The following is an 11,787-nucleotide window of genomic DNA, read 5'->3' as shown; positions in this document are numbered from 1 at the left end:
CACCCCTTGGCCCCCACCCTCCTGACCCAGGGTCCACGCGATGCCTTAAGCTGCCCCCCACCCCCACCCCATCCTTTTCCTGCCCTGGGCTGCGGTGGCTAAGAATAGATCCTCCCTGCTTGGCCCCCACCGGAAACCAGCCCCGGGGGGCGCATCCTGAGCCTGGCCTCTGTTCTCACCATCTGGTCCTCCCGAGCCGCCCTAGACTGCCAGGGGCGGGGCTGGGCGGGAGGCCTGGAGGTACCGGAAGCCAGAGCTGTGTGCAAATCTCACCCACATGTGGCCTTAGATGCCTCATTTCCTCCCTCTGGACCTCAGTTTCCCCTTCTTTTTTTTTTTTTTTTTTTTTTTTTAAGATTCTGTGTGGTTTTTTTTTTTTAATCTTTTTTTTAAGAGTGAGTTTATTTATTTGACAGAGATCACAAGCAGGCAGAGGCAGGCAGAGAGAGAGGGTGAAGCAGGCTCCCGGCTGAGCAGAGAGCCCGATGCGGGGCTCGATCCCAGAACCCTGGGACCATGAGCTGAGCCGAAGGCAGAGGCTTTAACCCACTGAGCCACCCAGGCGCCCCAAGATTCTGTGTTTTTACATGCTCTCCACACATGTAACATGGGGCTGAAATTCACAGCCCCGAGATCAGGAGTCTCGTGCTCTACCGACGGAGCCGGCCGGGCGCCCATCAGGTTCCCACAATGCCTTGCAGAGTTGCGGTGCTGCCTGGACTCAGTGCGGGGCAAGTGCCCCTCTCTGATGCCTGCTGTGGCCTGTTCCCAGAAAGGACGCTGGTCCCTGTTATCTCGGGCAGAGGACGTGGGAAGGGAGCCGTGTCCCTCAAGTCCCCCCACATCTGGAGCCCAGCTCCACATCCTCTTTCCAGCCATCTGCCTTCCTCGCAATTTCCCAAGCCTCGTGCTCCCTTTCCTCCCCAAAGCTTTAAACATAATTTCTGCCACGACCGTGTGTCTCTGATCCCTGGCACTCCTATTCATCCTACAAAGCCCAGTTCTCACCTTCTTCCCCCAGGATGCCTTCCTAGCTCATCTCTGGGCCACCCTAAGCCCTCTCACTTCCTCTGGCCCCCGGCCTGGCCGCAGGGGACTGGACTCTGTCCAACTCTGTCTCTCCAGCAGGAGGGCATCCTCAAGGGCAGATCTGATGCAGAATTGTCCCACCACGTGGACTAAGACACGGAGTTGCTCTTGAAGAGGTTTTGGTGGGGGTGGCGGCGGGGGGTGTGTGTGTGTGAGACTTCTTGGGAGAACGCGGCTTTACACAAGCAGGGCCTTGGAGCCAGGGCTCTGGCAGATGCATAGGAGTTGGGGAGACCCCACACCAAGGAGGAGAAGTCAGAGTTAACCTCTGAATCCTCCACACCTCAGACGCTGGGCCAGGACGGGAGAGGCCGTCCGGAAGGACGCTGGGGATGCTGGCTGTGCGCTGGGTCCTGGAGGCCGGAAGGATGGTGGGGTGGGGAGCCAGAAGAGGGGTGTCGGGACACGCAAGGCAGAGCAGGAGAGAGCAGAAAAGCATGTCATCACTCAGAGCCAGACCTTGCGTGTCCTTCCAAGCTCCCGAGGACTGGCTGGGGCAGGGCCAAGGCAAACCAGCCACCCCTGACCCAGTGCAGGCCCTAACTTGGGACCAGTGAGGCCCAGGGTCACCCCTTCACACCAAAATCCTGCTGTCCATGTGGCTTCCAAGGCTGACCTCAGCTACTGGACCCTCTTCACCCGCTGGAGGCCTAACCTGGCTTTTCTCCAGCCACACCCAGCCTGGTAACCCGCTGCTTCTGTGGCTGATGAGACCCTGGCCCAGAGCCCTGGGTCTGGGGTCTTCAAGGAAGCCCACCCGGCCTGTGCCAAGCCCCGCTCCCGGTTCCCTGGGCTCACTCTCACTCCCTCCCCGAGTGACTGGCTGGGGCTTCCTTCTGCACCCAGCACCGGGGTTGGGGACGAGGGGGATGGGGACTGACCTCCTCACCCACCGGCAGGGAGCTGTCTGGGGGCTTCCCTTCCTCCTCCAGCCCCATTGCCATCTCCAAGCCTTTGATCTTAGGGGACACCCTTCCTGGAATCCCAGAACCTCCACCAGGGCCTGCTGACCTGCTGGGGACGGGGGACGGGGGGGCGGGGGTGGCCGGGAAGGCTGTCTCGGCAGGGCGCCCACAGAGCTGCTCCCTGAGTGTTGGCGCTCCTCCCCTCTAAGCACACCCTACATCTATTAGGTACCTACTGGGTGCCAGGCCCCAGCCCATCAGTTCCCCAGTTTGGAGCTCTGGGCCCCTGGGCGGGGGTCTGGGAGCCTCCCGGGCCGGTTCCGCCCGCCGCCCCGCCCCTCCCCGGCTGCCCTTGGGTGCTGCCCAGATGATGAATAATTCGGGGCCTGGCTCTGGTGGCCCAGGGCCAAAGGCTCCCGGGTGGGCGCCGACCACCCCGGCCACCCGCATCCCTTTCCCTGAGCCCAGGAGGACGTGCCCTCTCCCCCAGGCGATTGCGCGGGTTTCCGGACCGGCTGGGGTTGCCCACTGACCCCCATCAGCTGGGCCGGGCCACAGGGGCGTGGCCAGTGCAGGGGGAGGGGCCCGTGAAGACAACGGAGAGACAGAGAGACAAGGACAGACAGGGCGCCGGCTGCGGATCCGAGCCCCGGGCCGGGGCTATTTTTAGGCCCCGCGGATCTCCCTTTCGGGCCCCGAGGGCTCGTCGCCCCTCCTCCAGCCCCGACGAACCTCACGCACCCCGGCGTCCGGAGCTGCCGCGCCCTCCATCTGTGCCCTGCGGGGACGTGAAAGGCCGGGGGTTCTCTGGGCGGCCCGCCCCTGGCCGTGCCTCGGTTTCCCCGGGGGCTCCGGGAGGCCGGACCGCCCTGCTCCCCGCTCCGCCCTCCCCGGCCTGGGCCCGGCGCCGGCCCGCCCGCGGGGCTCCGCGACAGGCGCGACCCCCGCGCGTCCCACCGGTCACCGTCTCCAGGTGAGGCCGGGCCGCCAGGTTAGGGGCGGGGCGTGAGAGCGGGCGGGTGTGTCCCGCGGAGGCCCGCCCCGCGGTGGGTGTGTCCCCGCGCCGGCCGGGCAGCCAGGTGCTGGGTGTCGGGGCGGGGGCGTTGTGGAGACCCGGTCTGTGCCCCGAGGGGGCGGTCGCGCCCGCACTGTACGCCCTGGGCCCGTCCCAGCGTGGCTGAGGATGTGCTCTGGGCGCGTCTCCCTGGGTGGGCGCCGAGCCGCCCAGGGTCCTCGGATGTGGCAGGAAGGGTGCGAGGTGCTGGGTGCGGCCGCGAGCAAGCGTGGCCGTGCAGCCGTGTGTCTGGGCGGGCGCAGCGGAGGGTCTCCGCGCAGGTCTGCAGCGTCTCTCTAACTCGGTGTCCATCGCTCGGGGTCCATCCGTCCCCACGGCCAAAGGCCTAGGGCTGGTCCCCTCACCGCACACCACACCTGCCCTCCTGTGCGGCCCCCACACCCGCCGCTGTTGGCCGCTGAGTGGTGAGCCCTTGAGGGCACCCATTGTACAGATGAGGGAATGAGGCTCCCAGGGCGGAGCTGGAATGACTGTGGAGGCGCCCCCCCAACCCCGCCCCCTCTGAGGTGGGAGCCGGTCCTGTCACAAACAGGAAAAGTTCCCGGAAATTAAGCCTTGTGATGTGGGGAGGGGAGACAAGAGCAGGCCTGGGACCGACAGGGGCCCTACCCGTAAGTGTGCGTCTCCCGGGGTGTCTGCGGAGGGGTCCTGGTCCAGGGCCTGCGAGGCTGCCCAGGCATGGGCTGGCCTGGCCCTCGCAGCTTTACACCAAAGGGTGGCGGCCTTCACTTGGCCAGAGCTTGGAGGACTCAGCAGACATGAAGGGGGCCACCTCGGGGCTGTCCCCTGCACACACGGCCAGCCCGCAGCACCCCAGGAGCCGGCAAAGCTCTTCAGGCATGGGGTGGGGGCGCGGAGGGCCATGGGGACAGGTCAGGCCTGGGTAGATCAGCCAGAATACCAGTAGGCGACTTTGTGTCCCCGTTTTCTGCATTTCGCAGAGGGGGGGACACTGAGGCTTGGCGGCGTTGGCCTGCAGCTTGGCGGTGGCAGATCAGGGACTCCAGTCCGAGCTGGTGGGAGCGCATCTTCGCCCCTGCAGGGTGTCTGGATGCGCCCGGAGACAGGCGGCCCGGCAAGCTGGGGGATGAAGTGTTGAGCGGGAGACGGATGTGTTGAGAGACGGCTAGCTCCGGAGCCGGAGGAGAGCCCGGCAGGCAGCCGCCAGCAGGCAGGGGAGGGGCCTGGCCCTTGGGAACCAGGGATCGCATTCCACTGGCGGCTGAGCTTGGGAGGGCCCAGCCTGGTGTCTGTGCCTCTGGGGCAGGATGGAGCGGTCCACCCCCGCCCTGCCATGGCCCAGCCTTACCCAGGTGGACTGATGTCCTCCAAGAAGTTCCAGGAGCTGAGATGGAAGTTCTGGATCCCAGGACCCAGCCTCGTTCCCGTCAAGGTTCTAGAACCTCGGCCCCTTAGAATTCTGGACTTGAGGACTCCTGAGTTCCAGAACCAGGAACTTGTTAGAATGCCAGAGCCTTTGTTAGAATGTCAAAGCCCAAACCTCCCTGCTCTTGGGCCATGGAAGCCTGGGTCTGTGCAGCAAATCTGGGGTGGGAATCGGGGGTCCGTGCACAGAGAGGGAGGCGTATTCCCCCAAGGGCCACACAGGACTGATTCTGGACTTCGCACTGTGTCAACAGTCTCCTGCAGGGGAGGGCCTGCCATGCCTCTCGCCAACTTCGGAGGGCAAAGGAGGCCTTGCCAGGGGTCCCTACGGGCCTGGCCCGCGTGCCTAGGGAACTTGAGATGGCAGCTATCACCTGAACCTGTTGGGGGGAGGGGGGAGTGGAAACCACCAGCTGTGCCCAGAGAGAGTCACGCCAGTTTCCAGCCTCCCCCACGGCCAAGGGCTCTGGGTCATAGGTTTGTTCCCAGACAGGGGAGACGTGAGGCAGTCTCAGGGTATGTGGCCCCACGGCCAATGAGAAGTGCCTGAGCTCCCACGCAGGGTGGTGCCGTGAAACCCCAGGAGGAGCTGGTGGTCCCTCCAGGCTGAGGTCGGGTTAGGGGCCGCAGGCACAGCCCAAGTCCCCAGAAAGGTTCAGAAACAGTGTGTAGCAGCTCTCGAGGGAGCGAGTGCCCCGTCCTAAGAGGAATCCAAATGTAGGCCAAGTCTGTGACTGCAGAGAGCGGGCCCCTTGCTCTGCATGGAGGGTAAGGGCGTGATCACTGTGAACAGCCCCTGCACAGCCACCCACCTCTCTCTGGACCCCGTTTTCTCACCGCAGCAACCCCCCAACAAAAGTGGCCGTGGCCATGGCCTTGGCTCCCGGCCTGGAAGCAAAGCTCAGTGCGGTTGCCAGGGACTGGATAATTCATGAGCAGCGATAGGGAGTCGCTGAGCAGAGGGGCCAGGCCAGCACACCAGTTAGCAGGACGGGGAGCCAGGGCTGGCGCGAAGTGAGCGCCTACAGGGCACTAAGCCCTGTACCCAGCTTAGCTCACTCCTGCCCCCCCATTCTACAGGAAGGGAACTGGGAGCTCCCAGCGGGGGCCTGTGACGGGGTTCATAGCAACACCCGGATTCCAATCTGGCCAGACCCGCTTTCTAGAAAATTCCAGCCCTTAGAGCAAATTGTGGTCATGGGGACCCTCCACACCAGGGTTCCCTCCGGCCGGCAGGCCTGCGAATCATTTACACGGGCTTGCCCACAGCAAGGTCTGGATTTACACCAGATCAACTCAGGCCAGGCTGTGGGGCCTCGGAGGAGAGATTCGGCCTCTCTGGCACCTCTGTCTTTCCCTTCTGCAAAATGGGGGTCACGGAAGGAGCTTTCTGAGTTCTAACTGCCCGCCGGCCCTACCTCCTGCCCACGCCCACCCACCTGCGTCCCCTCTGCCCTGCTCCCAGGGCAGCCTCACAGACCACACAGGGGGACCTGCGGTGTAGACCCAGGGCAGGAGCCCAGGGACCCGCCAGTTAGGCCCCAGCGCCCCCAGCGGCCTCTCTGGTGTGTCCTTCTCGGCACTGGGAGCTGATCTCTGAGATGGTCTGTTGCTTCGCTTCTGCGCGACAGACATCTCCACGTCTGGTCTGTCCACCCACACTCGCGGCAGCTAGGCCCGGCGTCTCCGACGTCCTCCCGCAGCCCCGGAGGGTAACAGGTCGCTCTCGCTGCCATTTTTAGCTCGTCCCCAGGGAGTCTGTTGCTCCAGATGAGCTGGGTTTTTCTGTTTTTGTTCCCAGAATGGAACTAGATTTCTGCATTTATTTCTTCATTATAAAAACAATGCCACAGGGCGCCTGGGGGGCTCAATCTTTGAGCTTCTGCCTTTGGCTTGGGTCATGATCCCGGGGTCCTGGGATTGAGCCCAGCATCGGGCTCTCTGCCCTGCAGGAAGCCTGCTTCTCCTTCTCCTATTCCCCCTGCTTGTGTTCCCTCTCTCGCTGTGTCTCTCTCTGTCAAATAAATAAATAAAATCTTTTTTTTTTTTTAAATGCCATGAGAACGGGGGGGAAAACCCACACAATCCCACCATGGGCAAGACAGCATTTTCCAAAAGTGCCGGAAGTGTCAGGCCTCCCATGTACGTGCAGGTCCAGTGGTGACCTCAGAGCCGGTGGCCTCAGGCCACCCACCTGCTGCCCTCCTCACCTCGCACACATCCCGTCTCGCAGCGGCTGAAATCTGCCCTGGGCTGTGCAGTAGGCTGAGGGCTCAGCCCGGTGACGAGCCAGCGGGGCCACGGAGCCCAGGGCGAAGAGACCGTTTGCCTGGGCTCACGCAGGGGCCGCCAGGTTGGTGGTTCCCGGCCACAGCTCCTTGGTTCTTCTTTGTGACTCAGAAAAGACTCCCGGTGTTGTGCTCCAGGGGCCACAGAGCAGACGACACGGGTCCTCACCCTGGTGGGTCACTGAGTCTGGGGAGGGCCAGAGCTGGTGGTAGTAGCGGTGGGAGCCATGATACCAGCGCTCTTAGTCATAGTAATACTGCGTGGGGAGTGAGAGGAGCCAGGACAGGCTTCTTGAAAGAGGGGATATTTGACGTGGGTATTGAAGATGGTGTAGGAGTTCACCAGGTCCCCTCCAGGGAAAATGCACAATGACTCACCAGCAAATCTTCTCTCTGCTCCCCCAGGCGTGCCTGAGCCAGCGCCAGCTCTCCCCACCCGCTGCGTCGGCCCGATGGGGTGGTGACCCTCCGCTCCCCGCTCCGGCGCCATGTGGCCTAATGGCACCTCTCTGGGGCCCTGTTTCCGGCCCACCAACATCACCCTGGAGGAGCGGCGTCTGATCGCCTCTCCCTGGTTCGCGGCCTCCTTCTGCGTGGTGGGCCTGGCGTCCAACCTGCTGGCCCTGAGCGTGCTGGCGGGGGCGCGGCAGGGCAGCTCGCAGGCGCGCTCCTCCTTCCTCACCTTCCTCTGCGGCCTGGTGCTCACCGACTTCCTGGGGCTGCTGGTCACCGGCGCCATCGTGGTGTCCCAGCACGTGGTCCTGTTCGACTGGCGCGCCGCGGACCCCAGCTGCCGCCTCTGCCAGTTCATGGGCGTCATCATGGTCTTTTTCGGCCTCTGCCCGCTGCTGCTGGGGGCCGCCATGGCCTCGGAGCGCTACCTGGGCATCACCCGGCCCTTCTCGCGGCCCGCGGGGGCCTCGCAGCGCCGTGCCTGGGCCACGGTGGGGCTGGTGTGGGCGTCGGCGCTGGCGCTGGGCCTGCTGCCCCTGCTGGGCGTCGGCCGCTACACGGTGCAGTACCCGGGCTCCTGGTGCTTCCTCACGCTCGGCGCCCAGCCTGGGGACGTGGCCTTCGGGCTGCTCTTCACCCTCCTTGGCAGCTTCTCGGTGGGGCTGTCCTTCCTGCTCAACACGATCAGCGTGGCCACCCTGTGCCACGTCTACCACGGGCGGGAGGCCACCCAGCAGCGCCCGCGGGACTGCGAGGTGGAGATGATGGCTCAGCTGATGGGCATCATGGTGGTGGCCAGTATCTGCTGGATGCCGCTGCTGGTGAGTGCGGCCGGGGGCCCTGCCCAGGGCTCCCACCACCCTCGGTGGCTTTGCTGACTTACCTTTAGAGATCATGTTTATTTGGGAGGGAGAGAGCACAAGCAAGAGCCCAGGGAAGGCCAGAGGGCGGGGGAGAAGCAGACTCCCTGCTCAGCAGGGAGCCCAACGCGGGACTCGATCCCAGGACCCTGGGATCACGACCTGAGCCGAAGGCAGAGGCTTCACCGACGGAGCCTCCCAGGCGCCCCTCCACAGGGGACTTAAATCCTCAGGTTCTCATCCACCCAAGAAAATGTGGGCACAGACCCCAGTGTTCGAATGTCCTTGCTTGAGGAGCTCCCAACGAGACACAGACGACCCCCAGCTGGGGTCAGGACTGGGTTGCCCAGGGAGGGACTCCCATGTTCTATCTGGGGTATCAGAGGAAGTTTTCCAGAGAAGGGGTATTGGAGCTAGGGTTTTGAAGGATACATAGGAGTTTACCTACTAAACAAGAAAAAGGAAGGCATTCTAGGTAGTATCACTGAATCATCAAACATTTCCCAAGCCTACTAGTTCTGAAACCGGGCTCTGGTCAGATTTTCTGACTCGGGGGAAAGCTTGGCTGAAGTCCTTCCACTGTCAGTGTGGTTCCCATTTGGGGTGGTATTTTTTTCCATTTCTGATTTGATCAGGACATGTCTGGAGTCTGAAGTCAGACACTTGGTGTCCGACTCGTGCCCAGCAAGGACTTGCTATGTGACTCTGGTTCTGGGCTCCCCCTCCTCCAGCCTTGGTGATCAGGGGGATTAAAGAGCGTCTGCCTTTCCGAGTTATAGTGAGACGGAAATGAACCCATTAATCATTTGGCCCTTCCGCAAACATTTCATGAGTGACTCCTATGTTCCAGGCTCTAGTCCAGACACTGAAGACGCAGCAGAGAACAGAAGTGACAGAGATCCTTCTTGGAACTCTTGCCAGTGGGGAAGGCGGGCCATAAACCTTGTGTATGGATGCAGGAAGGGGTCCATAGTAGGAAGTGAAAAGAGCTAGAACAAAAACCAAACCTGCAGGGGTGCCTGGTGGGCTCAGCTGTTGGAGAGTGTGACTCTTTAGTTCAGGGTTGTGAGTTCGAGCCCCCTTCTGGGTGTAGAGACGACAAAAATTAAATCTTAGGGGGAAAAAACACCCTGCAAATGGAAAGATCACAAATTTGTTTTTTTGCTTTTGCTTTGTCTTTTTTGTTTTGCTGAGAATTTTTTACAAATGTAAGTGGTCGGAGGAAAACCGCAAAGAAAGGAGCATCACATTTTGACATTTTGTGACACGTGACAATGACACGGAATTCAAATTTCCGCATCCAGAAATAAAGTCCTGTTAGAACATAGCCACACCCGCGTGCTTCCTCGTTGCTCGGAAGCTGCAGAGCCTAGCTGTGGCCGAGACTGTGTTTACAAAAGTTATTACACCGTCCTTGAAGAAGAAGTGTGCCACCAAGGGGCCCCAGAAGTCATTTAACAATTTAAGGAGCGTCTGTCTAGAATGCCTTCCTGAGTTTTATTTAGCAGTAATACTCTTACCCATGCTTCAGAGCCCCCGCTGGAATGGTTCAGAGCAGAGCAGGGCCCATTCTGGATGTCCCAAGAGACTGGGCCCGATGGTGGTCAGGGACCTCTCAGTGAAGGTGACATTTGAGCAAAGACATGGTGGAGGTGAAGAAGTGAACTATGTGGAGATCTGGCTTGGGGGGGGAAGCATTCCAGGAAGAGGGCATAGCACATGCAAAGGCCCTGGGGCAGGACCCTGCCTGGCATGTTAGAAGATCAGTGAGGAGGAACAGAGTGGGTGCAGGGGAGAAACGGAGGAGGGGAGGGCGGAGAGGGGACTAGGGGGCACTGCAGGGAGGACTTGGGCTTCTCCCCCAGGGAGGTGGGAGCCCTGGAGGGCTGTGGACAGAGGAGGACCTGACTCGGGTGCTGCCCAATAAATATGAAGGGTAATATCCATGAGAACAGGCCTGAGAAAGGCACCTCAGGGCAGAACAAGAGCATATTTTCCAGCCAGAAGCAGCATTCTGTGGCTGCTGCTCCCGTGGGACCCCATCGGTGCCAGCAGCTGGGACCCACCCCAGGAACTGGCTCCTTGCTGGCTCTCTGCTTCCCTCCCCTGCGTGAGGTGCACACACATGTCACCTCCCAGGACCCTGACCTCTAGCAGACGCGTCCATGCTGCTGTGCCTTGCTCTCCTCCCGGCCACCCAGCCTCCAGTCTCTTGGGATGCCCAGAATGGGCTCTGTCCCGCTCTGAACCATTGGAGCTGAGGCTTTGAAGCACGAATAGGAGTTCACTCACTGGACATAAGGGGAAAGGCGTCCCTTCCCTTAGGTAGAATCACTGAATCATTAAACAACTACTAAAACAACAACAACAACAACAACTCCTGAGTTCCCTTTGTGGGAAAACTTTTCCATAAAGAGCCATAGGTAAATATTTAAACATGGCCTCTGTCACAGATACTCAGCTCTGCCGTCCCAACCGGATGGGAAAGCAGCCACTGGAAACAAATGGGCGTGGCTGAGTGGGTAGGACAGGGAGCCCTATGTGGGGCTCGATCCCAGGACCCAGGGATCATGACCTGAGCCGAAGGCAGATGAAAGCAGAAGATTAACCAACTGAGCCACCCGAGTGTCCCCCAAAGATCTTAAATCATCTCTGCCCCACGTGGAGTTTGAACTCACAACCCCAAGATCAAGAATTACACGGTCCACAGACTGAGCCAGCCAAGTGCCCCAGTATGAATATTTCACCATAATAACTTACTTTAATGTAATAACTTAACACAATATGAATTATAATTATGCTTAATATGAATTTTAATTATAGTTATAAAATATACATTATGACTATCACATTGTTGTATTATAATTTATGTTTAATTATATAAATTATACAGTTATATAATTACAATTGTAATATTCTGTAATTTTAAATACCATATAATATATACCTCTAGTATATTAGTATAATGATAATTTACAATGTGAATTATTAAATAACTCCTTTTTCCATATTTGTAAATAACTTACATATATATCATACTAAACATAAATTTCAATAGTGACAAAATATATTTAAATAATTCAATATACAAATTTAATATAGAATTATTTCGTGTAAAACCATGTCATAAATTATATAAATTTTAATATAAAATAAAGTTATTTAAAATAAAACATACAGAGGCGCTTGGGTGGCTCAGTGGGTTAAAGCCTCTGCCTTTGGCTCAGGTCATGATCCCAGGATCCTGAATGGAGCCCCGCATCAGGCTCTCTGCTCTGTGGGGAACCTGCTTCCCCTTCTCTCTCTCTGCCTGCCTCTCTGCCTACTTGTGATCTGTCAAATAAATAAATAAAATCTTAAAAATAAATAATTCAATATACAAATTTAATATAGAATTATTTCGTGTAAAACCATGTCATAAATTATATAAATTTTAATATAAAATAAAGTTATTTAAAATAAAACATACAGGGTCGCCTGGGTGGCTCAGTGGGTGAAGCCTCTGCCTTCCGCTCAGCTCATGCCCCGGAGTCCTGGGATCGAGCCCCGCATCAGGCTTCCTGCTCCGCGGGGTGGGGGGGGGGGGCCTGCCTCTTTCTCTCTCTCTTGTGAATAAATAAATAAAATCTTTAAAAAATAATAAGCTAGGGGTGCCTGGGTGGCTCAGTGGTTTGGGCTGCTGCCTTCGGCTCAGGTCATGATCTCAGGGTCCTGGGATCGAGCCCCGATCC

General features: G+C 58.9%; 1 protein-coding gene across 2 annotated transcripts in view; it reads left to right on the top strand.

Annotated features, from left to right (window-relative positions):
- Positions 1-2,550: 2,550 nt before the first annotated feature.
- Positions 2,551-11,787, top strand: part of TBXA2R (thromboxane A2 receptor) — a 10,052-nt gene continuing 815 nt past the window's right edge. The window contains exons 1-2 of one of the 2 annotated variants that reach the window (XM_059388643.1): positions 2,551-2,967; positions 7,149-8,017. In XM_059388643.1, coding sequence (XP_059244626.1) covers positions 7,232-8,017 — 786 coding nt within the window. In that variant the 5' untranslated portion in view covers positions 2,551-2,967; positions 7,149-7,231. Of the gene's footprint in view, positions 2,968-3,631; positions 3,681-7,148; positions 8,018-11,787 lie in introns of those variants that run through there. The other variant, XM_059388644.1, reaches the window with a different exon arrangement.

Source organism: Mustela nigripes, chromosome 2, assembly GCF_022355385.1.
Source record: "Mustela nigripes isolate SB6536 chromosome 2, MUSNIG.SB6536, whole genome shotgun sequence".
Classification (NCBI taxonomy): domain Eukaryota; kingdom Metazoa; phylum Chordata; class Mammalia; order Carnivora; family Mustelidae; genus Mustela; species Mustela nigripes.
The sequence above is the reverse complement of the archived record's forward strand: the minus strand, read 5'-3'. Positions and strand labels throughout refer to the sequence as shown.